Genomic DNA, 24665 nt, shown 5'->3' on the forward strand with positions numbered 1-24665 from the left:
AACTTATAGAGAAAACTTAAAATGTGTGTTAAGCAAATGACAAACATAATTTACTATTTTAATTAAGAAAAATTATGTCTTGTTAACAAACCTTTTTTATTTTACTTTTTAAAAAAGATTTATTTATTTGTTTGTTTATTTATTTATTTATACAAGCACTGGGTACAGTCAGAAGCGTGGGAGGGTGAGAGAATTCACCAGAGCCAGAGAGGGGAACAGAACAGGCAGATTGACAAAATACACTGCTGAGGGGAGCAGTAGGCACAGCAGGAGAGGTCTGCGCGCCATGTGGGACCCTCACTGGCAGCCGGGGATTGAACAGGTGCTGCAGAGGCTGCGGCCAGCCCAGCGCTCAACTGCTGTGCCACCAGGGGAGACCTAACAAACCTTTTTAAATGACATGTTTGACTTAGAACTAAAGTTATTAAATGTAGATTAAAATTGTTTCCAACATTTTATCAAAAAATTGTAACAGTTGAACAAAGTTGAAAGTACATTGCAGTGAACACTTGAATTATCTACCACTGGATTCTACTGCTGATCTCTTAATAAACTTGGTTTATCACATATTTGTTCATCTGTCTATACGTTTGTCCATCTATTTTTAATGTATTTCATTAAAATTTAATGTATTTCATTTCCTATTTATTTCAGCGTGTGTATCAATTAGAGTTAAGTTTGTTTACGGTGTTGTGTATTTCATTTTACGCAATATGCAAATGTTATATACAATATGAAACTGTGAAATTCCAATTGAAATACACAGTGAAGTAAGTGAAGTGAAACACGAAAATGTTAAGTTGCTTTTTCTAAGTATTGACAAATGGCTCAAGTAGCCCCAACCCCAATATAGAGAAAGAACTTAGCCATCACTACAGAAAGTTCCTTCAGTCGCCTAGTCACTTCTCTCATCTACCTCCCCAAAGGCCTCCACTGTTCTCATAGCCAACTTCTGGAACTTCACAAAAGTGGAATCATACAGATTTAGAGTATTTAATTACACTTGTATATAAGGCTTCTTTCACTCAGTATTTCTGAAATGTGTCCATGTTTTCTGTCAGTAATTCAGTCTTTCTGATTGCTGTAATAAATAATGGTGCTACAAACAATCTTGTGCAAGACTTTTTGTGAATATGCTTTCCTTTCTTGCAAATAAATACCTCGAATTCAGTAAAATTACTCATAGGATGGGTGTATATACATTTAACTGTATGACAAATGCCAGCCCTTAAATGGATTCACCATTTATATCCCTACCAACTGCATGTGAGTTCTGGTGGCTTCATACTTTTGCCAAGGGTCTTAGTCATTTAAAATGGGTTCACAGTGGTTTCCATAGACATTTCCTTGAAGTTGAGCACTTTTTAATGTGCTTTGGGGCCATTCATATGCCTTGTAAGAAGGGTTTCTCCAAGTGTTTTGCCCATTTCCTTTTGTTAGATTGTTAAGATTTTCTTTTTTCTTTTAGAGATTTTATTTATGCATGCATGCAAAAACTGGGGCACAGGCCAGAGGTGCAGGGGGTGAGAGGACTCATCAGAGACAGAGTGGGGAACAGAACAGGTAGATATACTGAAATACACTGCTGAGGGGAGCAGTGGGCGAGTCAGGAGAGGTCTGCTGCGCCATGTGGGTAGCTCCCTGGCCGGCTGGGGATCGAACTCATGCTGCAGAGACTGTGGATAGCTTCAAAGTGCTGTGTTTAACTCTTTGCGCCACCAGAGAGGCCCGATTGTTTAGATTTTCTTAAATGCTATTTGTCTTTTTTACAGAGCTGTAGGAGTTCTCTATTTTGCATGCCTTCCTTTGTCAGTCATGTTTTATTATCACATAAAAAAACACGAAACCATGGGCCCTGAAAACCACGAATGGAGTTACTGCCAGTTTTATGCCCTTCGTTAACTTGCGTTTCAGCATCGTTTCTTATTTTACCTGTCTTTAGCTGTTAAGTGCTGGGTGCCTCAGGATCCAAGTAGATGCGTGTGTGCACACCAGCTGTCCCGAGGCTGGCAGAGTGCCGCTGCAAGACGGGGCATGAGTGTGCCACTAACGGCGGTGCTCCTGCTTCTGGTTGGTACTGCCATATCCTCACGTGTTCTGCTTTACAGAGGGAAAAATAATTGAAAATTGTCGTATTTTGAGCCCCCGATGGGGAAGCAAGGCCTAGTGGCCCAAAGTCCGCCTGGTGTGTATTAAGGGAGCTGACACTTGCATGAGATTTGTGAATCGCTACCCTTCATGGGAAATGAGCCTGCAGGACTGGCTGACTTTCTGAGTGTAAAAGGCCAAGATACGCGAAACACAAAGTCTAAAAATCACCATAGAAATAGAAAGAACCTGGCAATTAAAATATATCTTTGAAAAGCTATAGGGCCTATAAGTGATTACATTTTCATTTCTTCTGTGAAATATTTGATGATGCCATTTTTTTCATAAGGAAGATTGATAAAGCATTTAATATTTGAAAGGCATCTGATTTTTTTTTTTTAATAGAGGCATGTTTTATTTATTTATTTATTTGTTTGTTTGCTTGTTCGTTTATACAAGCACTGGGTACAGTCAGAAGCGTGGGAGGGTGAGAGAATTCACCAGAGCCAGAGCGGGGAGCAGAGCAGGCAGAAGGACCGAAGGACACTGCTGAGGGGAGCAGCGGGCGGCAGGAGAGGTCTGCGCACCATGTGGGACCCTCCTCTGGTGGCCGGGGAGCAGCCGGGGATCGAACTGGCGCCGCAGAGGCCGCGGGCAGCTTCGCAACCCAGCGCTCAACCGCTGCCCCACCGGGGAGGCCCGAAAGGCATCTGATTTTTTCACTCAGGCATATTTTCATAGAACCAGCTTCTATCAAGGAGGAAAGGGAGTCTGAAGAGAGAATAGGGTGATAGGTGAACATGGAGTGCTCCTGGAGTGCCTACTGAGTAAAAAGTTGGGGGTAGCATGTTTAAGGGAGATGAAGTGAGCTAACTTCAGGGAACTTTTTAGAAGAACGGTAACAAGAAATAAGCAAGTGAAAAGAAGCAAGAATAACCTAGCGTCTTCCTTTTCTGCCCTCGGACTTAACTGTATTTCCGTTCTGGGTTTCTGTGTCCCCAGGATGCTGGGCAGTCTGGCGTCAATCATCCCTGAGAGGAAGAATGCTCATCACAGTATTCGCCAGAGTCTGGACTCCCACGATAATGTGGAAGTTGAAGCTGCTGTTTTTGCTGCTGCCAATTTCTCTGCACAGTCCAAGTAAGCACAGGCCTCCCCCTCGCCTGCCTCCGGGGAAGAGCTGTGGGGGGACCACAGCACAGGCGTGCAGACCCAGGGGACACAACAGTGTGTGAATGGTGAGGGATGTTTCCCAAGAGGGTGTCCATTGTGTGGGGGAAACAAAACTTAAGTATGTAAAACAGAGATGTTAAGTGCAAACATTGGTGTTAACTGAGGAAAATAGAGTTTCCACAAGAACGGGATCAGCAGAGAGTAGTCACTGGAGAAGACTTCAGGGGAGCAGAAGCTCCATCCACGGAGGCCGATTCTTAGCCCTAAACCACCACTCTCCTCAGAGCTGTGGAGGAGGAGGGGAGGGTTTTTAAAGGCTTTATATATGTCAATAATTGGTGGTGTTTTTACTTGATACTAAACCAAAAGTAGGCAATTAAGGGGTCATTGTTAAGGGGTAATCACATTGGGAACCCTAACATCTTATCAGTTTGAAGTTCATCGGAATCTCACCTGCTTATGGTTGTATAACTTCTGTACTGATCTTTGATCAACCCCGATTCCTGACGTTCTGCTTGTCTCCTCAGAGCTGGCTCATTTCATTGTGTAGTGACTATGGTCACATTTGTTGCTGTCACCACTGATCTTTTTAGGAAAGTCTTTAAATAGTTAACTGTCAAGCTGATGGTGACAGAGGAAAATTTCTTTAAATTTCAATTTCTGCTTAGGTCGGCAACAAATAGTGCCAGGTTTCCTTGAAGTTCCGAGGTTATATTCCTCTTTTGAGAAATGGTCTGCAAAGAGCCACGCCTGAATGCTCCTGGCATTTCATGAGACTGGACCAGCTTGTCTCACTACCTGACCACTGGCTGGGCATGTCTCTGGACACAGCTGCTGAGTGTTTCATGGCTGCCCCTCCTACGGCGTATTATGGAGACAGCTGCTCAGGCCTTGGCAGTTAGTGGTGGTAGAAGTTGCCTGCTTTCTCAAGGCTGAAGGGCCACTGCGCTGTTACCCATGCAGGGCAGGGTTAAGGCATGTGTCACCTCTTGAACTTCTCAGTAGGGGCCTCAGTACTGATCCTCAAGCTTTGGCACCAAAGGTGAAGACGTCAGCACCACTGTTGGAGGATAAACCTGAGCTCAGGTGAAAACTGCAGCATGAATCATGTGTGTTGCCAAGATTTCCCATAAGATGTTCCATGTCCACCTGGTGCTGACGAGATGGTGGCCTAGATGCTCAAGACCACAACACCCAGCCATGCAGGGAGCAGCCGCGCTCCTGGCCCAGTGACCCTCCAGGAGCATGCCTGAGTGGGACAGGAGCCCACCTGGTGGCCACGGTGCGGTTCTGTACCCCACCCCCGGGTTCATCTTTGGAATTCTGGTTATGGTTTGGGGTGTTGGTTTCTCTTGTGCCGATTGTGCTGTTTAAGTCTTTAGAAAACTTCAGCAAAATTATTTTTTTGGTTTTAACATTTTGCTTTTCTGTCTTCCCATAGGGATTTTGCTGTGGGAATCTGTAATAAGATCAGTGAGATGATTCAAGGTATGTGGGCACCGTTTGGCATTATGAAGTGATGCAAGACTTACGCTAATGGTGGTTGCTAGTGGTTACTGGGTGCTCTGCTGCGTGCTTGTCACCTTCGTTGTAGGACCTTTTGGATGTGAGCCATTAACTGAGGAATGATGATCAGCAGTCGCAGGGAAACTCTGTTTATAGGTCTGGCCACGCCAGTGGACTTGAAGCTGAGGTTGATCCCGATCCTGCAGCACATGCACCATGACGCCATCTTGGCCTCCAGTGCCCGGCAGCTTCTGCAGCAGCTCGTCACAGCCTACCCTTCCACCAAGATGGTGATCGTGTCTTTGCACACGTTTACTCTGCTCGCAGCTTCATCTTTGGTTGATACGCCCAAGCAGGTAATTTTAGTTTTCTTTCCTTTTTTGTGTGTAGAAAAACTGGGGTATAGGCCAGAGGTATGGGGGGAGTGAGCGGATTCTCCTGGGACAGAGTGGGGAGTAGACAGGCAGATCTACTGAAATCCACTGATGAGGGGAGCAGCAGGTGGGACAGGAGAGGTCTCCTGCGCGATGTGGGTCAGCTCCCTGGCTGGGGATCAAACTCAGGCTGTAGCGGTGATAGCACTAAGACTCAACCACTAGGCCACTGGGGAGGCATAGTTTTTCAGTTTCCTTTTAAACTGCCTTTTCTTTAGTGAACTTGGCATATTAAACATAGAATAAAGCAATTAGCGGCTCATAGGTTTTGAGAATCAGACCCCTGTCCCTAATTGAGGTCAGTTCAACTTCCCATTGCTTGCTTTGTCCCCCTCTTCCGCACAGTTCTCTTGTTCGGGAGACCTAGGGGAAATGATGGGTGGGGGCTCACACAGATCTTGGAGTTGGCGGTTAAGGAAAGAAAGGGTTGGGTGTGGGAGGCATGTCCCTTATGGGAACCTGGAGGACTGTATTGTTTCTCATGTGGGGAAGGAGGCTCTCATAGGCAGCCCAGCTGTGAGGGCAAGGCTGCCCTCGCTTGTGGTGTGTCCGTTGCTGTGCAGTGTCATCCATGGACCTCCTTCCTTTATAGATCCAGCTTCTGCTGCAGTATTTGAAGAATGACCCCAGAAAAGCAGTAAAGAGACTGGCTATTCAAGACCTGAAGTTGCTGGCCACTAAAACGCCACATACCTGGAGTAGAGAGAACATTCAGGTGTGTAGACCTGAAGCACGGGAGAGAGCAAGGTCCAGAGTCAGTTGTTTTACTTTGCATTTTTAGTCACATTTGGATATGAAACATTTCTTTTTTTTTTAGGATTTTATTTATTTTTACATAGAAGAACTGGGCTACAGGCCAGAGGTGTGGGGAGGTGAGAGAATTCACCAGAGACAGAGTGGGGAGCAGAACAGGCAGATCCACTGGAATCCATTGCTGAGGGGAGCAGCGGGGAGACAGGAGAGGTCTGTTGTGCCATGTGGGTCAGCTCCCAGGCTGGGGATGGAACTTGTGCTGCAATGGCTGCTGATAGCTGAGACTTAACCCCTTGTGCCACCAGGGAGGCTCCAGATAAGAAATATTTTAAAAAGCACTGTTGATTATTTGTGAGAGAAGTTATTTTATAAGTAACAAAATCAGTACATGAAACTTCTCTCTATTAATGTTTATGTTTGTTTTAGTGAACGAGACGTGCCTCTCATTTTCTTGGTACTTTTCCCATAGCAGCGGTAGGGCTGATTGAGAAGCACAAATTTAATTGCTTATTTTGTTCCTCCCTCCTCAAGATGATCTAGGGAGAACATTTTTCTCATTAACTGTGATTTACTAGGGAGAAGGTGCATGCTGGGTGGGTAACTTGACAAAGTATATTTCTTTGTGGAGAGCAAAAGGCTTTCGTAAGTTTTCTTTGGTAAATATGAGAGCAGATCTCAGTCTCCATTTACATGTGGATGGACATTTGGATCATTTCCGGTTTTTAGCTGTTATAAAACTTCTCTCCTACAAGTTTTTGTAAGACATTTCTTGGGTAAATACCTAGGAGAGAATTGCTGTGTTGGGTTATAAATGTATGTTTAACTTTATTAGAAGCTGCCCAACTATTCCATAATGACTGTGCATTTTCCAGATCTGCTGGCATGTGCAAGAGCTCACCCTCTGTGTCCTGGCTGGCACGTGTTATGGTGTGTGTGTAGTGTTAGCCATTTTAGTGAGTGTGTAGACATGTCTGATCAGGGTTTCCACTTGCATTCCCCTTATGACCAGTGACAGAGCATCTTACAGCCTCATCCATGTTTCTTTGGCGAGTGGCCTGTTCTGATCTTCTATGCATTTTTCAGATTGCCTTGTTACTGAGTTCTTTATATCTTCTGCATACAAATATTTTTGCCAGATATGTTTTGCAAATATATTCTCTGCATGCGTATTGTAAATTATTTCCTCCCTGCCTTTAATATATAGTGGCTTTTGAAGAATAGTTTTTGTTTTTGTTTTTTTTATTAAAAAAATGAAATTCAGCTTAGCAGTGTTTTTCATTTTTGTGTTGTGTTTCTGTGTTTAGGAAATCTTTTTTTTAAGATTTATTTATTTATGCATACAGAACTGGGGTACAGTACAGAGGTATGGGGGGTGAGAGGACTCACCCGAGACAGAGTGGGGAACAGATCAAACAAAATGACTGAAATACAATGCTGAGGGGAGCAGCGGGCAAAACAGGAGAGGTCTGCTGTGCCATGTGGGTAGCTCCCTGGCCAGGGATTGAACTAGTGCTGTGTGGCAACAGATAGCTTCATAGGTTGCATTTTAACCCCTTGTGCCACCAGAGAGACCCTATCTCGGAAATCTTTGCCTAACTCGAGGTCATAAGGATTTTCTCAGATGTCTTCTTCTAGAACTTTTACAGCTTTAGATTCAATGTCTGGCTTTGTGTAACCCATTTTGCGTTGACTTTGTATATGGTACAAGGTGGGGATTGAGGAGCATTTGAATAGCCAATTGTTCTAGCACCCCTTCTGAAAAAACTGTTCTTTCTCCGTAGAATTACCTTAGCACCTTGGTTGAAAGTCAGTGGGCCATATTTTTGGTTTTGTTCTGACCCACTGGTCTGAGTAATCTCCTTAGCTCATGCTACAGTGTCCCACGTGGTGATTGGATAGTGCATCTCAGAAGCAGGCAGCGGATTTCTTTCTCAGAATTGTTTTGGATATTCTAGGTCCTTTGCATTTCTGTCTGAAATTTTGAATCAATACATCAATTTCTGCAAAACCCTACTAAGATTTTGAATGGTATCTGCATCTGTAGATGGGTGTGGAAAAGAATTAACATCTTGAGTTTTCTTGATTCATGAACATGGCCTCTCCATTTATTTAGAGCTTTCTCAGTTTTTCACCAATAGTTTTTAGTTTTCAATTACAGATCTTATATATGTCCTGTGAAATTTATTCCTGCTTCATGGTTTTGGGTCCTACTGTAAATTATCTTCACCTTGATATGAGGAAAAATGGCAGGTCAAGCCTGAGAAGTAGTTCTTTTTCACAACCTTATTCTTTGCAGTCAGTACAGTGGAGACAGAAATTTAGAGGGGCCATGTTTCTGGTAGGGTAATTTTAAACATAACATTTTTCCTTCCTTTAAAAGATTGTACACTTTTAGCCGTGCTTTTCTGGAACACATCCCTAGAGGCCAGTCCTGTTCGAGGTAGAGGAGAAGCCCCATTTGAGGACCTGCCCCAGAAAACAGCCATTCAGGGCGGCACCTCCTGGAGCACAGACGTGCAGCCAGGAAAGCCATGGCAAGCAAGGATGTGCCTCCTGCCAGCCCTCGGCTCATCCCTTTGTTGGCGGGAAGATGATCATATACGGGGCAGCGTCATTGGAGCAAACTGGACCTGAGTTCATCATGAGATACACTCCCTCCGGACGTGCTGTTAAGCTCACTAGTTGCAATTAGTGGCCCTTTCAGTCAGGCTGCGCAAGGGGCAGGAGTGAGGAAGTCATGCCCAGAGTCCTGAGGTCTTCTATGATAGCAGTTTGTTCAGTTTTTCAAATGGTAAAACTCTTCTGGCTTTCTTTAAAATTGATGTCATTATCATCTTATATAAAATGTATCACCTTGATTAAACCCAAAGGCTGTGATTGTGCAATACTGGATGTGCAGAAGCTGATTCTGAGTGTGTCTGGTAGGTGCAGGGCGCGGCCTACCGGCCTGGGTTTGTTTGTTTGGCTGAAGATAAGCACAAGCGGGTTCGTGGTTCCAGGCAGAACAGTTGAAGCCATCAAAAATAGATGAATGGAAATGGCTGTGATGTATTTAAAAAAATAATGAAAAATACGGGAATGCCTGACCACAACCACTTTTTGAAAAATGCTTGCTTTAAGCTTCTGAGCCAGCATCTATCTGTATCTGCGTTTCTTCCTTTGCCCCTGCTCTGGTGTCAGTATGCCTGCGTTCAGACCCGTTTCCTCATTTCTCTCTAGCACTGAAAAGGTCACCATGTTCTTCGTGTCAAATGAGAGGCTGCTTCTGCCCACGTTGTCTTTCTTCGTTAGTACATTTGACACTGAATTTACCCATTTTCTGGACCCGTTGGTCCCTGAGCTGTCCTTACTTTCCCTTCCTGCTCTCATAGCTGTGCTTTCCTGGTAGTCTTTGCTGCCCCTTTCCTCAGAGTTGGTTCTTGTGCCTTCCAAGCCCCCAGCTTGCTTCTGTTTCTTCTTTGCCATAAAAATGGAATGTGCATTTGCCAACCACCAGTTCTTCTGCCTGAGCTGCTGAGCTGCTCTCAGCACAGAGGCTTGTGTAGTTTGCCAAGCACTTGGAAGAGCTTTAGTCTTACTAACAACAGGTATCACCCCCACTTACATTATTTTTGACTTTAATTCATTTCTTTTCACAGCAATACATTCACGCAGTCAAAATTCAGAAGCTTCAAAAGGGTATTAAGTACTTTCTACTCACTTGTCTCAGACCCACTCAGCCCCTTTGCCCAGTGGCAACCACGTCTGAGTGCCTGTATATTTTTCCAGAGATATTTTATATGAAAACAACAGTTTTGTATAAATCTTTGCCCCCATTTTGTAGACAAAGAAGTTGAGACTCAGAGATTTCAGTAGTTGGCTCAGATCCTGGAGATGGTAAGTGGCAGAGATGGAGTTCTCACCTGAGCCTCTGCTGAGTAATCTGTTGCATCTCAGCTCCCAGTGTCTGGTGGCTGTTTCTCCTTGGATTTCATGTTTTCTGTCCCGTAAAATTCACTTGACCTCTTAAGTTCCCAGTTTGCATAATGGAATCCGCAACCTTGGGTCACTAGGTGTGAAGTTTTGTAATAATTCTCAACTCCTTGTTCATTTTCTCCTCTATAATTACTCTCAACACGTCTCACACTCGGCTCCTGCTCTCCATTCGGGCACCAATCGAGGCCTCCTTGCCCATCGGGATTACCACTCCAGATGGAGGTTGGCCCTTGAGCTCGCTGCTCTGTTAATGTGTTCTGTGGCTGCTGCTGGAAGTAGCATCTGTGGTGCTTCAGTGACTGCCTCCTCTTCACGGCCTCCTTTTCCTTTCTTGTTAAGTTTAAGTCTCTGCCTGGCTTCAGCCCCTCTGTCATCTCCTTGATCCTCCCTAGTCAGGGTCCCTCTCTCGGATATTTTGTCCTTTTGGCCGTGTCTCCTCTTAGTCCGTAAGTCAGCACTCCACGTTCTCTCCTGGTTGCTGTGTTCTCCCTTGCAAGGCCGCTTTTGGGTTGTCTCCCCCCATCATCTGGAACCTCTGCCAGCTCTCAGCTCCATTTCTTTCTGGGACAATTTCCAGGGTTGCTGTTCTTTGGTTGCAGCTGAAGTGTACCCCTAAAGGATGAAAGTTCTGAGTTGAAAGGTGCAGGCATCCTCTGTGGGGCAACCCCAGTCCCCAGGCCCTGGCGTCACCTTCCTGCGTCTGTGCGTCTTGCGCTAGTATGCCTGTGTGCCCTCCCCTTACTAGCGGAAATATACTAAATGCGAGTCTGAGCCTTTACCCCTTAGCAGTGCCTCTTGGGGCATCTCATGTTAGTGGTGATTGCTGCTGGCTTTTGTGTCTCAGCCCCTACTGGTGGAGGAGGGCCCTTCCCAGTGCTGCTGCTGTTCACACTACTCATGCACCAGCTTGTCTGTAAGAAATCTCTGTTGTGAACGTCAATTTCTAAGAGAGGAATTTTGGGGTCCAATTAGATACATTTGAAATTTTGAGATCTAATGCCAGCTATCCCCGGTGAGATTTTTACCATTTCACCCTCTCTCACAGTGTGGGCGGGTACCCCCACCCTCTGCCTTTGCTTCGAGGTGGTACTGTCACACTTGAGTCTTGACTGTTCTGATGGGTGAAAAGCGGTTCTTACAACTTTCAAATTGTGGGTTCTTTTAATAGCTTACATTTAAAATCCATTTGTGTGAGTTTTATCTGTGAACTACTGAATTTTTCTGTTGGGTTATTTGTCTTTTTACTAGCAAGAACTTTTTTATCTGTTAAGGTTTTTGGGCCTTTATTTATTTTTTTTTTATAGAGGCATGTTTATTTATTTGTTTTGTTTATACATGCACTGGGTACAGTCAGAAGCGCAGGAGGGTGAGAGAATTCACCAGAGCCAGAGCCGGGAGCAGAGCAGGCAGAAGGACCGAAGTACACTGCTGAGGGGAGCAGCGGGCGGCAGGAGAGGTCTGCGCGCCATGTGGGACCCTTCTCCGGTGGCTGGGGAGCAGCCGGGGATAGAACCGGCGCCGCAGAGGCTGCGGGCATGTTCGCAACCCAGCGCTCAACCGCTGCGCCACCGGGGAGGCGGTTTTTGGGCCTTTATTAACTTTACACGATATATTTTTTTCTAGTTTTATCAATTACTGTCTTGCTTTTTATTTTCCCATGTTAACTCTTAGTACTTTTTATGGCTTTGTGTTTTATTTTCCATCAAAAGAAACAGGAATCTTAGTTTTATTTTACACAGATGACTGGCCAGTTGTTCTTAAACTTACTAAAAGCTCTTCATTTGTCATACTGGTATATGTTGAATTCAAATGTGTATTTGAATCCATTTCTGGGTTCAGTACTCTCAGTTGATTATCCATGAACAGGAAAAACTGTTTACTTCTATCAGTGGCCCCTTATTTGCTGGAATTTTTCTGAATACTCTGATTTTTATTTTTCCATATAATTTTTTAAAGCAGATTACCTAAATCCCTCCCTCTCCCCCTAAGATTTTGTCAGCATTTTTATTTGGGTCATATTAAATTTATTGTTCCATTTCATACTTTCTGAATTTTTCATATTCCCCTAGTCTTAAGTTTGGCTCATTCTCTGAACCTTTTATCTTTGTTGAAGAGCAGGAAGGATTTTAATTGGATAAGGCCGCTGTCTGGCCACTTGGGTGACATGCTGTCCTGTCCTTCAGTCCTCATGAGACACCCAGGGCAGAGCAGGAGGCCCCACAGTCCACTGCCTTGAAGACAGTGAGGCTCTGGTTTTATGTGAGGGGCTGAGTGAATGCCTGAAATTGGCGGGGCGGACTCACACACTGCTGGCGGTGCAGCTAGGTGCCCGAGTGTGTGTGTGAACTGTTGTCCTCTCAGGTAAGCAAGGCAGAGTGGAGATGTTGCTTATAAGGACTAAAGTACATGATTCACAATAAACAGAAATTCATTCATGATAAAAAATAAAATTAACTTTATCTTTTAGAATAACTGTGGGCTTGTAGACAGAGGAGTTATTTTCGGTAAAATATCTACCAGATATTTTCTATCAGGAAAATTGAGACAATCAGAGCAGGGGATCTCCCCATTCTCACACCCGTGCCCGGCCTTGATAGTCTGCATTGGCGGGCACGTTTGCTCCATTCCTGAGCCAGTATCAGGACTTGGGTTGTTTCACCTGTGGCCCCTTCCTGTCCTGGGACTGTCCCAGGATGTTGCGCTGTATCGGCTAGCACGCCTAAGGCTCTTCTGGGCTGTGGCAGGTGACTGGGGTTTGTAATATGGCTAAAAGACTGTAATTTTCCCCAAAACTAAAAAGCCTAAAATGGCAGTCTTGCAGTCTGTTGCCGCTGACTTCTGTGTCCTTTCCCCCGGCCCCTCAGGCGCTCTGTGAGTGTGCCCTGCAGACGCCCTACGACAGTCTGAAGCTGGGGATGCTGTCGGTCCTTTCCGTGCTGTCGGGCACCATTGCCATCAAACACTACTTCAGCGTCGCCTCGGGTAAGGAGGGGAGCAAGTAGCTCCCTGCGCTGGGGTGTTTGCCGTAGCCCCCTCTCGAAAGCTGCAGGCATCTCATCCTCTTGCTAGAGATTTACTTGAAATGGCTCCTTGGCCAGCACTGGGTTAGTGAGTACTTGCACCCTGATCTTAACTCAAAAATGTAGTTTTTCAGGTTGCCCTTTTCTGAATTCTTTGTGTGTGAAGCAATAGTTTTGAGAATGCTTAGTTCAGCAGATTCACTGCTTTATGTCTCTCACTCAGTGTCCTTTGAATTTAAGTACTTCTTTTTTAAAGATTTATTTATGCATGCAAGAACTGGGGTACAGGCCAGAGGTATGGGGGGGTGAGAGGATTCACCAGAGACAGAGTTGGGAACAGAACAGGCAGATTGACTGAAATGCACTGCTGAGAGGAGCAGCGGGGAGACAGGAAAGGTCTGCTGTGCCATGTAGATATCTCCCTGGCCGGTCGGGGATCGAACTCGTGCTGCAGAACCTGCGGATAGCTTCACAGTGCTGTGCTTTAACCCCTTGCACCACCAGGGATGCCCTGAATTTAAGTACTTTTCAAAGGCCAGGTGGTGGTGACTTTTAAAAGCAAATGCCACGTGCTGCCTGTAGGTGAATGTCATCCCACTGGAGAACGAGGCAAGAACACTTTCCCTGAGTCCATGTGCTTTCCTCTATGCCTATTCAAGATGATTGAACCCCCAAGCCCTGTGGCTGTCCAGCGAGCAGCTTGCTCACCTGATGGGCTGAGGCTCGTGTTTTTGTTGACTCATGTCAATGCACGTTTTGTGCAATCTCTGTTGCTTGTTTTAGTCAGGTCATTGGGTTGAACTGAGACTGTAATGTGCATCATGTTCGCGGCTTCTCGACATTTGAGACAGCAACCTGAGTGGGCGTGGATGGGAGGCCGCTCACTCACAACCCACACAGAGTGCCTGTTAGCTTTAAAAAATACATGTGTGCTGTCCAGTGAGTGTCACCGACATGGGGAGGGGTTTCCCACCATGGGGTCTTGATCTGAGGCTGGAAAGACCTGGTAACCTGTTGCCCCGCCCTGGCCAGCGAGGCTGCGCACGGTTGTGACTTGGACTCAACTTGCCATCTCCAGACCATGGCCTGAACCAAGAGCCGGCGGCAAGACTCAGGGGTGGGTGGGCGTGTACAGACGATGGAGCATCGACCACAGCGACCTCCGTGTTGGGCCCCTAGCCATGGCCTTTCTCTGCTGGTTCCTTCAGCAGTGGTGTGTGCTGTGATCCCAGGGACAGTGACAGGGGGCATGATCTTCACTGAGCAGAGCCACGTGTGGTTTGGGTTGTGATTTTGTGGGCCTTAAGACTTGCCTTCTTCCTGCCCACTTTTTGAGTTTTTCCAGCTTCACAGTAATTCTTTGAGCTACTTTCCTCAGTGTCCTATCGTTACGTAATAAATCATCTTGAAACTGGTGACTTAACACCATTACCATTTCATTTGCTGGGATTCTGCAAATCGGCAGTTTTGACTGGCCCAGTTCTGCTGATCTCTCCTGGGCTCACTCACAAGACTGCAGGCACCTGGCGCCTGACAGGACTGGAGGGTCTGAGATGGCCTCATTCACCAACAGAGGCCGACAGCCTGCAGCGGCAGCACCCTCTTCTTCACCACGTGGCATGCAGGCCAGCACCAGCTCGTTGACATCATGACCTTGTTGACAACATGGCCTGGGGCAGAAAGAGCAAGCCAGCAGCACACAGGCACTTCTCAGCTCTTTGCTGCACCCATTCTTCATGTCTCATTGGCCAAAGCAAGTCACATGGTGCCACCCAGAGAGGTGAAAATGCCCCCTCTGGAGGCTCGGAATAGGGCAGTGCATTGCAAGGGGCATCCCCGCAAGGAGTGGAGGGATCATCACTATCTCTAGCCCCGTTCCCAGAGTGAGCTCCAGAAACTCCTTTCTGCATCCATCAGCCCATCTCTGTCCTCAGCATGCACATGGTATCTGTGACTAATGTCACACTTGGAACGAGCAGCAGTGTACGTAGGAGTAATAGTATTTTCTCATGCAGAGAACCACCCCCCCCCCCATCCCACCCCAGCTCTCCCTACTTCTGTGCAGGTCACCTTCCAGGTGAGGCCCATGGAGGGGCTCACACCCATGGAACCCAGGTCATGGTCTCGATGGTGCATCTGGAGGCACAACTGTGGTGCGCTGGGCTCCTCTCACTCCCTCCCAACCAGGGTGCAGGTGGCCTGCCTTGTCTTTAGTTTTGTTTTTTTTTTAAATATTTATGTATGCAAAAGCTGGGGTACAGGCCAGAGGTGCAGGGGGTGAGAGGGTTTACCAGAGACAGAATGGGGAACAGAATAGGCAGATCCACTGAAATCCACTGCTGAGGGGAGCAGTGGGGAGACAGGAGAGGTCTGCTGCACCATGTGGGCAGCTCCCTGGCCGGGGATTGAACTCGTGCTGCAGAGGCTGCGGACAGCTTCATATGTTGTGGACAGCTTCATATGTTGCGTCTTAACTGGTTGCGCCACCAGGGAGGCCCTGTTTTTTATTTTCAAAAACATCAGTAAGCTTGATTATAATCATCAAGCGCTTTTCAGGTTAGAAAATTTATTTGTCCTTTTATCAAATTTGGGGGTTTTATTAAGTTGCAGTTTGTATGTGGAATTAGGCAGAGGCTTGATAGCCAGACTTGGTAGTAATGCTCACAAGAAATAAAAGTCAAGGATTTTCCAAAGCAAGGTTATTCCCATGGGCAATAGAAAATGTTTAAGTGTCTTCCTAATTAGGTTGTTCACTGAGACCAGGAAGAATGGCTTGTGAAACAGTTGCATGTGTCTAAGTTATTGCTAGCAGACAGCTCTGAGTCATGCAAGGTGCTCAATATCACACAATTGGGAAAAATGCAAACAAAAAATACTCTGAAACACTTTGTCTGTCAGAAGTTTGACAGCATGCCTTGTGGACTGGGGCGTCACTGCTGACGGGAGTGTGGCTTCCTGGGCCTCAGCACAGGCGATTCAGAAATATAACTCAAGATCTGAATGACCTAGAAGTCCTGCTTCTTGAACCTTCCTACTGACAAATTCACACATGTGAGAAATGACATATGTATGGGACTCGTGGCATCATTCTGTGCCATAGCAACACACTGCTGGCTGTGCAAAGAAAGTCCATTGACGGGGCCGCACAGAAGAAATGGCTGTGCCACGCTACAGAAGGGGCCATGCAGCAGCCCAGGAAGTGCGCAATCCCGCACTTCCCAGAGTGTCTGCGGGACATCACTGTTAGAGGGAAGTGAAACCGTAAAGCAGCGTAAAACAGGGAAGGGGGGGACAGACTGTGCCTGCTGGCTGCATGGCCTCCGGGTGGCCGGGAGCAGGTGCCGCCTGCACAGTCAGGGCCCGGCTGAGCCCAGGAGCTTCCCTTACTGACTTCTTCCCTTTTCTGCCGCTTGTGGAACCTTATGAGCCACATGAGTTATCTTAGTAAGTCATTTATGAAGTAAAATTAGATTGGTAATAATTTTATACTGAAAAGGTGAACTTAGAAAAGTGCTTAAAGACATACTTTAAAATCAGAATGCTGGTCAGTACTGTTGTGTCCTCTTAAATTCCATTACTGTGCATGTGTGGGAGTAACAAGACTTAGAAGAATTACAGAGGCTGATAATGACGTCAAGTTGGTTTGGGGGGAGTCATGATGCTTTTTTTTCTTTGAGTATTTCTGGTTTTTCCAAGTGTCCTTTGCTTGGTCTTGAGGGACTGGTGGGGAAAACAAGTTGGAAACATATTTGTAAAAATGCAAATGGGGCTCCGTTGTCCGGTGCATTCAGACAAGCCAGAGGATGGAGAAACACACCTTTCGTGTTCTGGAAAAGTGAGATATGGCTTCAGCTTTCAGAGGTTTTGCCTCTTGCAAACGCTGAGACTTCCACCCACGGGGGTACTTTTATGTTTAACTGGAAGTCGGTTTAGCCTCCTCTGCTGAAGACCACCATCCTAGTTTGTGTCTGTCATAACTTGTATCAGCGTCTTCTGCACCCTCAAAAAAATGTGGTCACTCCTGCTGTGAGAGACATGGCTGAGCAGGGGAAGGAAGCCAGGAATGAGTGACGCTTCTGAGAAATTGAGCAAGTGTTAGTCTCCCGGTGCTTCTTGAAGCTTACTCGCTGACACCCGAGGCCTTCTCTTCTATAAATAAGAACGTTCACAGCGTAAACCTTATAATACAGAATATCAAGTGCAGATTTTAGAAGCTGCTGTGATCTGTGGCCCAGAGCTAAGGTACAATCTCGGGAGATTGCAGAACTCACAGGTGTCACAACCTTGATGCGAGCTACTTAAAATCTGTGAGCTTCGGTTTCTTTGGTAAAAATGTGATGTTAAATCAGATCCCAAAATTCTTCCAACTCTGAAGTCATGAACTCATACATAAGGGTTTTAAGGTATAACTATATGCTAGCAATTTGAAGTGGGAAAAGGCAAACTTAAGACTTTTGTTTCTCTTTCCTGTCATGAAGGTCTGGTTTTACTCTGACAAGAAGCCTGTAAGGACTTCCATTTTGATCAGAACCATTTTGGGCCTCCCCGGTGGCGCAGCAGGTTGAGTGCAGTGCTGTGAAGGTGTCTGCAGCCTCCTCAGCACGGGTTCGATTCCCGGCCGGCCAGGGAGAAGCCCACATGGTGCAGCACACCTCTCCTGTCTTGCCCGCTGCTCCCCTCAGCAGTATATTTCGGCCGTTCTGCTCTCTGCTCTGTCTCTGGTGAATCCTCTTACCCTCCTCTTCCTCTGACCTGTACCCCAGTTATTGTATAAAAATAAATCTTTAAAAAAAAAAAAGAACCATTTCAGTTGCCAAGAAATGACAGTTGTTTTTGCTTTTCTTAGTTTTTATTAATACTTTTATGGGACAGTTCTGATGAATTACAGATCTTAGTCATGCCAAGACTGTGGGCACAGGGGTATTGTGGGTACCCGGACAGGAGTGAGGACATGATGGTATGTATTGAGAAAAAGAACAGGTAAAAGATTTTGTTAAGGTTTGGTGTTGGAGATTCTCTCTTGAAAATGCAGAAAATGAACCCATAAACTATGCTGGTTTTGCATTATATACATGAATTACAGTTTGTGCTGTTTTTCTTTGCTTGGGCAGGAAATGTGGGTTCTCCCCCTAGATCTTCTGATTTAGTCAAATTGTCCCAAGAGTGCTGTTACCATAACAACAGGGGCATCGCAGCTCATGGCGGGCGAGTCCTAACCAACATCACTGTGTCCTGTCAGGAAAAAGGTAAGTCCCACCAGGACTGGCAGGGCCGGAATCCCCGGAGCCTGTGTCTTAGTCCCTTCTCATTTTGCCCTGTATGCTTTGGCTTACTAAGTTGTCTTCTTCTGAAGTGTTGCGATTAGAGAGCATTTCCTCAAGACTTCTTGTCTTTTGATAAAACATTTAAATAGTGAGAGCCTTGGGGTTGGAGTTGTGGAATTGAACCTATGTATGGCACGTGGCCCTTTCCACCCTCTGTTCACCTTTGCGTGTTGGGCGTTGTGAGTAGGAATTGCTTTCAGTGTCCTGTGGCATAGGTTGTCTGTCCCCTGTACAAAAACTTAAAAATTGAAAGAAAATATCTCCGGTCATCTAGCATCTTGAGTAGCAGCTTGTTTAACCTGTTAACAGAGTAAGGTGATTGAAATTTTCCTAGAATTGCTCTCAGGGTACCTGTGCGTGGTGCTTACTATGTGACTAAGGAGGCTGCACACAGAAAATAGTGCATGTATGTCATTGTTTTCCTGACGCCTCTGACTTGAAGTCTGTGCTTGTGTTCAGAGCAAGAGATACATTTTTGTATCTCTTGTAGGGCCCTGTGTCTGCAGTCGCTTTCGCCCATACCAGCTGCATCGCTGCTCGTTGCTGGGTCTGTCTTTTCCCAGCGCCCTAGCTGCCACCAGCCCCCACCCTGCGCCCTATGCCAGCACAGGAGACGCTGTTTTAGGTTATGCAGCAATGCTGATTGGAATCACCAAACCTCAGTAAAATACCATTTTTATTTTTGGCATAGTTACTAGCAGTCTCTACTCTAGAACGCAAAAAACTGCTATATGTTATTTAAGCTGATGTACATTAATCTAAATTCAGGTAGCTAATACATTCAGAAATTTCTGGAACCTCTAGAGAAATGCTAGAGGTTAGTGGTAAGATGATGTGGTGCAGCTATTGCTTGAGACACCTTAGGGTTTGTTCTCTGGTCCAATCTAGAACACGGATAAGGTTGTGTTCAGCCTCGTTACTTCCTGAAAGAGCTTCAGCTTCCATTAGAATCTGAAAATTGTCTCTGCCTGGGTGAACCAGGCCCTCATAGTAGTTTGCCCCTGGTGTTTACTAAGCTGGCAACATTCAGTAGTGCTTTGCTTATAACTCTGACTCCCACTCTTGACTCGTGAGCCTGAGTTCCCATCTCCCTGGAGCTGCGGCCGCACAGCAGGCTGCAGCGGCCTTGACGGAGCAGAGCCACGCCATGCTGCTTTCCGGGAAGGTTCATTGTCTGCATTAAGTGTTTCCTAGATCTTTGACTTCTTAAAGTTTATTCTGTGTGTGTGTGTGTGTGTGTGTGTGTGTGTGTGTGTGTGTGTGAGAGAGAGAGAGAGAGAGAGAGAGAGAGAGAGAGAGAGAGAGAGAGAGAGAGATGGATTCTCTACTTGGCCACTATAACCCAGTGTGTTTTCTCTAGATCTTTTGGCCCTGGAGCAAGATGCTGTCTTTGGCCTGGAATCCCTTCTGGTGCTTTGTAGTCAAGACAACACCCCCGGTGCTCAAGCCACTTTAAAGGTGAAAGGTCACTTAATTTTAATATGATGCTGCTTTCATTCCCTGAACCTGGGCTGGCGTTCTCTGTAAAGGATCAGCTAGTGAATGTCTCGGGGCTTACAAGCTGTGCTCTCTGTCTCTGCTCTGTTTTTGGTCTAGATTGGACCAAAAACAGCCTTGGACAATATATGCAAAAAAAGGGGCAGGGTTGACTGTGTTCCAGTTGCGCTTTCTTTATAAGAACAGGCAGGGGGTGGGATTAGGTCTGAGGGCAATAGCTTGTCAGCACCTGACCTGAACAAATGTCAGCCCTGATCTTCACTTCCAAACTGGCTTTTATTATTTCAAGAGATAGAGGCCAGTGAAACCTGAGCTTTGGCTGCTTTGCCAGCAGCAGGCACCAGGGTGGGCACACAGCGGCCCTCGGCAGCCAGAGGTGTAAAGAGGGTCAGTAGGCTGGTCAGTGGGCAGGGCTCTGCACCAGGGGTCTCATCCGAGGGGGCGGTCAGACCACAACACAATGGACCAGCTCTAGCAGCTCAGAAGTGTGTGTGTTGATTCATTGAGACCCCAGCTTTGAAACCAAGTGAGGAAGATGTTTAAGCACTTTCATATAATTAGAGAAATCATACTAGAGGGATTTAATATTTTTCAAATGTGAAATGAGACCACTCTTGCTGGAGTAAGACATCAAGTGTGGTTTGTGATGGTCCAGCTGGAGAATTGAGAAGAGCAGGTCAGTGCAGGGGTGGGGCTGACAGCAGACAGTAGACGTTGGCATGGATGAGTTTCTAGCCACGCTGAACAGCAGCTCCTGGAAAGTAGCAGACACGCAGGCAGTGATGGTGGCTTTGGCCTGGCATAGATCTTTGCTTCTTTGGAATTGTTCCTTAGGATTTTCATCTGAAGTCTTTTTTAGCAGTAGTCTTAGGTTGAAACAAGTGGTTGGTCCATGGGCCTCTGACTTGTTACTTTAGTTTAACCACAATGAGCGTGCCAGATCCTGACGAGGTAGTACGGCGTGTGTGTCTAGCAGAGACTAGTGCTGTGCTTGCAGTAGCTTCCTCCTTGGCCGCTCCCAGTAACTGGCCAAGGACGTTTCACTTAACACCTTCAAGATCTAACTGGTCTGTGTTCTTTTCACTCTGCAGATGGCTCTGAATTGCATGGTGAAGCTGGCCCAGGGCAGGCCCCACCTCAGCCAGTCTGTGGTGGAGACCCTGCTGGCCCAGCTGCACAGGGCGCAGGATGCGGCCCGGGTCCTCATGTGCCACTGCCTGGCTGCCATCGCCATGCAGCTGCCCGTGCTGGGCGACGGCATGCTGGGCGACCTCGTGGGGCTCTACCAGGCCATTGGCCACTCAGCCTCAGACCAGCAGCAGGAGCTTCTGGTATGGAAGATGGGGCCTGGTCGTGCCTCTGGGAAGTTGATACTGTTTGACTTGACTAAAAAGCAAACAAACAGGTTAAAGTGATTTTTTATAAGATGAAGTAAGATGAAGAGCTTGCGGAAGTCAAAACAGAATTGGAACCACGAACTTTAGGCAGATTTTCACTTTGATATAGAAAGCCCTGTGTAGTTCAGATCTAAACCTGCTTTCTTCCTGAGCCCCTCAAGTCAGCTCAGTGGACTCAGCACCTCCAATCTGATGTTTCTGTTTTATTCCAAAGGACAAAAGGAAAGTTTTTTCTTTCTCCAAAACAAATGAATAATGAACTAAACCCTGTTTTATACTTCCAGAAATAAAAGTTTAGAGAGCTAATGATAATGGTTGCCATGAATTCCCCCAAATTACTTTTTCTCAATCCAGGACCTTTCTAGCTGTTTAGGACCCAACTTAGTTTTCACATTAAGCCCTGGAGGTGGGTAAAGCACCAGCTTAGACAAAAGCAGGAGCCGTGGGAGCAATGCAGTCCATTGTGGGGGAGAGCTCCGAGACTGCGTGCAGGCAGAGGGGCGCAGGTGGAGACCCAGCCTCAGTTGGCCTCTCTGTTCTGGGTCTGGTCCCCTGAGTTTAGGGTTGGGAAGAAGAGGGATGAAATTCTGTACTTAAGCTGGGTTTAACTTCATCCTCTAGAGGGCAGTGTGTGAGAGTGCCCCATCTCATTATTGCTCTTGGGAAGGTTCTGGTGGCCAGGGAGCACTGACGTCACACATTTAGCCCAGTCAGCTTTGGGATGCGAAGAGACAGGTAGCCAGGTCAATTTTTTTATTTTAGCAGTATTTCCAACTAATTCTCTTTCATTAGTACTGCTTTGAAGCAGTTTTAAATTATGAAACAATATTCAAAAACATAAGGAACACTGCAGTGAAAACTCTGGCATTAAGAAAATGCATACACTGTGCTAAAATGAAAAATGATGTAAGAATTATATAAAATAAAATATTAAATAAAGTTAACAGTTGTGAGGGGCCTTTGGTCATGAAAAAAAAAGTGCTTAACAATACAGTTTCCTGTGTGCCCTCTGATCCCGGCCCCTCCCAAGGGGCTGCTCTGCTCACCTGCTATTGACCTGTGCCTCCTGCCTCGGCACATGGCCTGAGTGCAGCACGGAGTCATTTGGATATTCTCACTTATTGTCACCCTCCATGTGATTTTTTGTGTTTTGCTTATTTTATGTCAATTGTCTGAAATACTACACTGCACGGTGTAGTGTTTCATTTTGTGATACCATTGTGTATCTGTGTAGATGGGCACTACTTTTAATTATTTGCTATTATAAATAGTTCTGTGAGAAATAGGATATGTTGTGCAGTGACTTCAAAATGAAGTAGTAAATGCCAGTGGAAAACATTTTCATTTTCACTGGCTCTCAATTAGTCTTCCTCCCTTTCGGAGAGGGTAACCGGTGACATCGGGTGGGGCGATATGGTCTTGCTCACTGTCTGTCTTCTTGCTCCATGTTAGGTGAGCTTGGCCACTGTGATTTTTGTAGCCAGTCAGAAAGCTCTGTCTGCTGAAGTAAAGGCCGTCATTAAGCAGCAGCTGGAAAGCATCTCCAATGGTTGGACCGTGTACCGGATCGCCAGGCAGGCGTCCAGAATGGTGCGTCCTGCCCTGGGGGCAGGTGGGTGGGCTGGCGGGCAGGTGTGCGTGTTTCCGCAGGTGAAAGTACTTTCTAGTCATGGGATTAATGAAAGAAAAGACCTGATTTCTGACTTTCCTCGGATGAGGACAGCATATACATTCTTGTCAGTAAAAATGTGTGTCACGGGGACCATCCATGGGAATTCTGCAGTCCTGACTTCTTTCCGGCTGTCCCTTCTTAACATCACTTTCATTTCACCCAGATGATCAAATCCACAGCCACCTCCCACCTGTCCTCAGCACCACAATTTTTCCTTCCTTCTCCCTCTCCTGCCTCATCCTTGTAAGTGGAACCGGACATGTAATGTCTTGGTTCCTTCTGGGCCGTTCAGAAAACCTAAGCATTTTTATCAATCTGTTTGAGAGGAGAAACGAGCTTGGACAGTGTGGTGACACTGGGGACAAGGTCAGGAGGGAAGCCTGAGCCGCAGTGTCCTGCCAGCAGAGGCCTGTCGGCTATTTTGGTGAGAAGCTTGGCATTATGAAAAGTAGCTCAGCACGTTTTCCACTGAGGAAACACTTAGGCCGAATCTCCAAAAATTATATAACGCAAGAAGCTATTGTTAAAGCTTATTTAAGATTCGGGGGGTTTGTTTGGTTTTTGCTGCCACAGCAATGAATCCACAAGTAAGTTGCTTACCGCTGTCCTTATCTCCCCCAGGGCAACCACGACATGGCCCGGGAGCTGTATCAGAGCCTGCTGACACAGGTGGCCTCTGAGCACTTCTACTTCTGGCTGAACGGCCTGAAGGAGTTCTCTCAGGCCGAGCAGTGCCTCACCGGGCTGCAGGAGGGGAAGTACAGTTCAGCACTTTCCTGCATCGCTGAGTCTTTAAAATTCTACCACAAGGGGATTGCCTCCTTAACCGTGAGTCCTTGGAGCCCCCTTCACCGAGGGTGCCTCGGTGTGTGGGTGTGGTCTGCCTCCTGTTGGGTTTGCTGTTTTAACTACCTTAAAAAATCTGATATGAACGCGTGTGTGGCTGTATCACAGTAATTAGTGATACATGGAACTAAATCTTGAGTCCCTCCCCCCCACCCACACTCGGCACACAGGGATTGGTGAACATTTATCATTTTGCTTTTATCAAGTTATCGGTGCCACATCTGAAGAGGGGTGATTGGTGAACCCTTTCAGAAAGGACAGGCAGAGTGGATCCCCCCTTTCCAAATGCCTAGTAGTGAGGCCTCTCCTGAGGCAACACCCCCCACAAGCACAGCCCCTTCCTGTCAGCTACTCACTAGAAACTAGTGTTTTCTGCTTCACAGACAAGAAGAAGTGGTCAGGCTACAGCGCCCCACTTCACACCCCTCTGTACCCTCCGATTCCGTAGCAGCAGCCCCCAGGGTCCTCTTCCCATTTCCCAGCCGGGACACTGACAGGCTGGCACAAAACTTGATTCCTGGTCACATACATTTATCACATAATCTAAAACATTTTTGACAGCAGTCCCGCAAGTAGAACAAAGCACAAGTAGATGTCACAGGGAAGACAGCGTGTCCAGAGTGCTGTGGACCCTGCCCTTTGAAATACACCACTGGGGGCTGGGACTGGCCCCCAGCTATGTGGTCGCGGCAGCTTCTGCGTCCTGAAGGACAATGTGGATGCACAGGCCTGTGCTTGCCTCTGTCAGGCTAATATGTGCCTCAGAAATCAAAAGCTACAGTTACTGGTTTTGAGCACTAGAACTTTCATTTTCTGGTTTTCCTAAAGCAGAAATTATCCATTTAGTACAAGAACCATGAGACAGACAGGCTTGCTTTAGGAGACGATAGGGCCCCTCTCCTGAAGTAGTCAGATTCACAGCACACAGTAGGGCGGGCCCACTGAAGCCTGAGCGTGCTTGTGGAGTCTCGGTGTGGTGT

General features: G+C 46.4%; 1 protein-coding gene across 4 annotated transcripts in view; it reads left to right on the top strand.

Moving 5' to 3' along the window:
* INTS7 (integrator complex subunit 7) overlaps positions 1-24665 on the top strand; it is a gene marked incomplete at both ends in the record, with an annotated part of 41390 nt that overhangs the window by 4371 nt on the left and 12354 nt on the right. For all 4 annotated transcript variants that reach the window (XM_084245024.1, XM_084245022.1, XM_084245023.1 and 1 more), the window contains 10 exons: positions 3091-3228; positions 4703-4749; positions 4924-5123; positions 5794-5916; positions 12794-12911; positions 18061-18195; positions 19634-19731; positions 20862-21101; positions 22620-22757; positions 23461-23667. In XM_084245024.1, the coding sequence (XP_084101150.1) occupies positions 3091-3228; positions 4703-4749; positions 4924-5123; positions 5794-5916; positions 12794-12911; positions 18061-18195; positions 19634-19731; positions 20862-21101; positions 22620-22757; positions 23461-23667 (1444 nt within the window). The remainder of the gene's footprint in view (positions 1-3090; positions 3229-4702; positions 4750-4923; positions 5124-5793; positions 5917-12793; positions 12912-18060; positions 18196-19633; positions 19732-20861; positions 21102-22619; positions 22758-23460; positions 23668-24665) is intronic.

This window comes from Talpa europaea, assembly GCF_964194135.1.
Source record: "Talpa europaea genome assembly, chromosome: 10".
Lineage (NCBI taxonomy): Eukaryota > Metazoa > Chordata > Mammalia > Eulipotyphla > Talpidae > Talpa > Talpa europaea.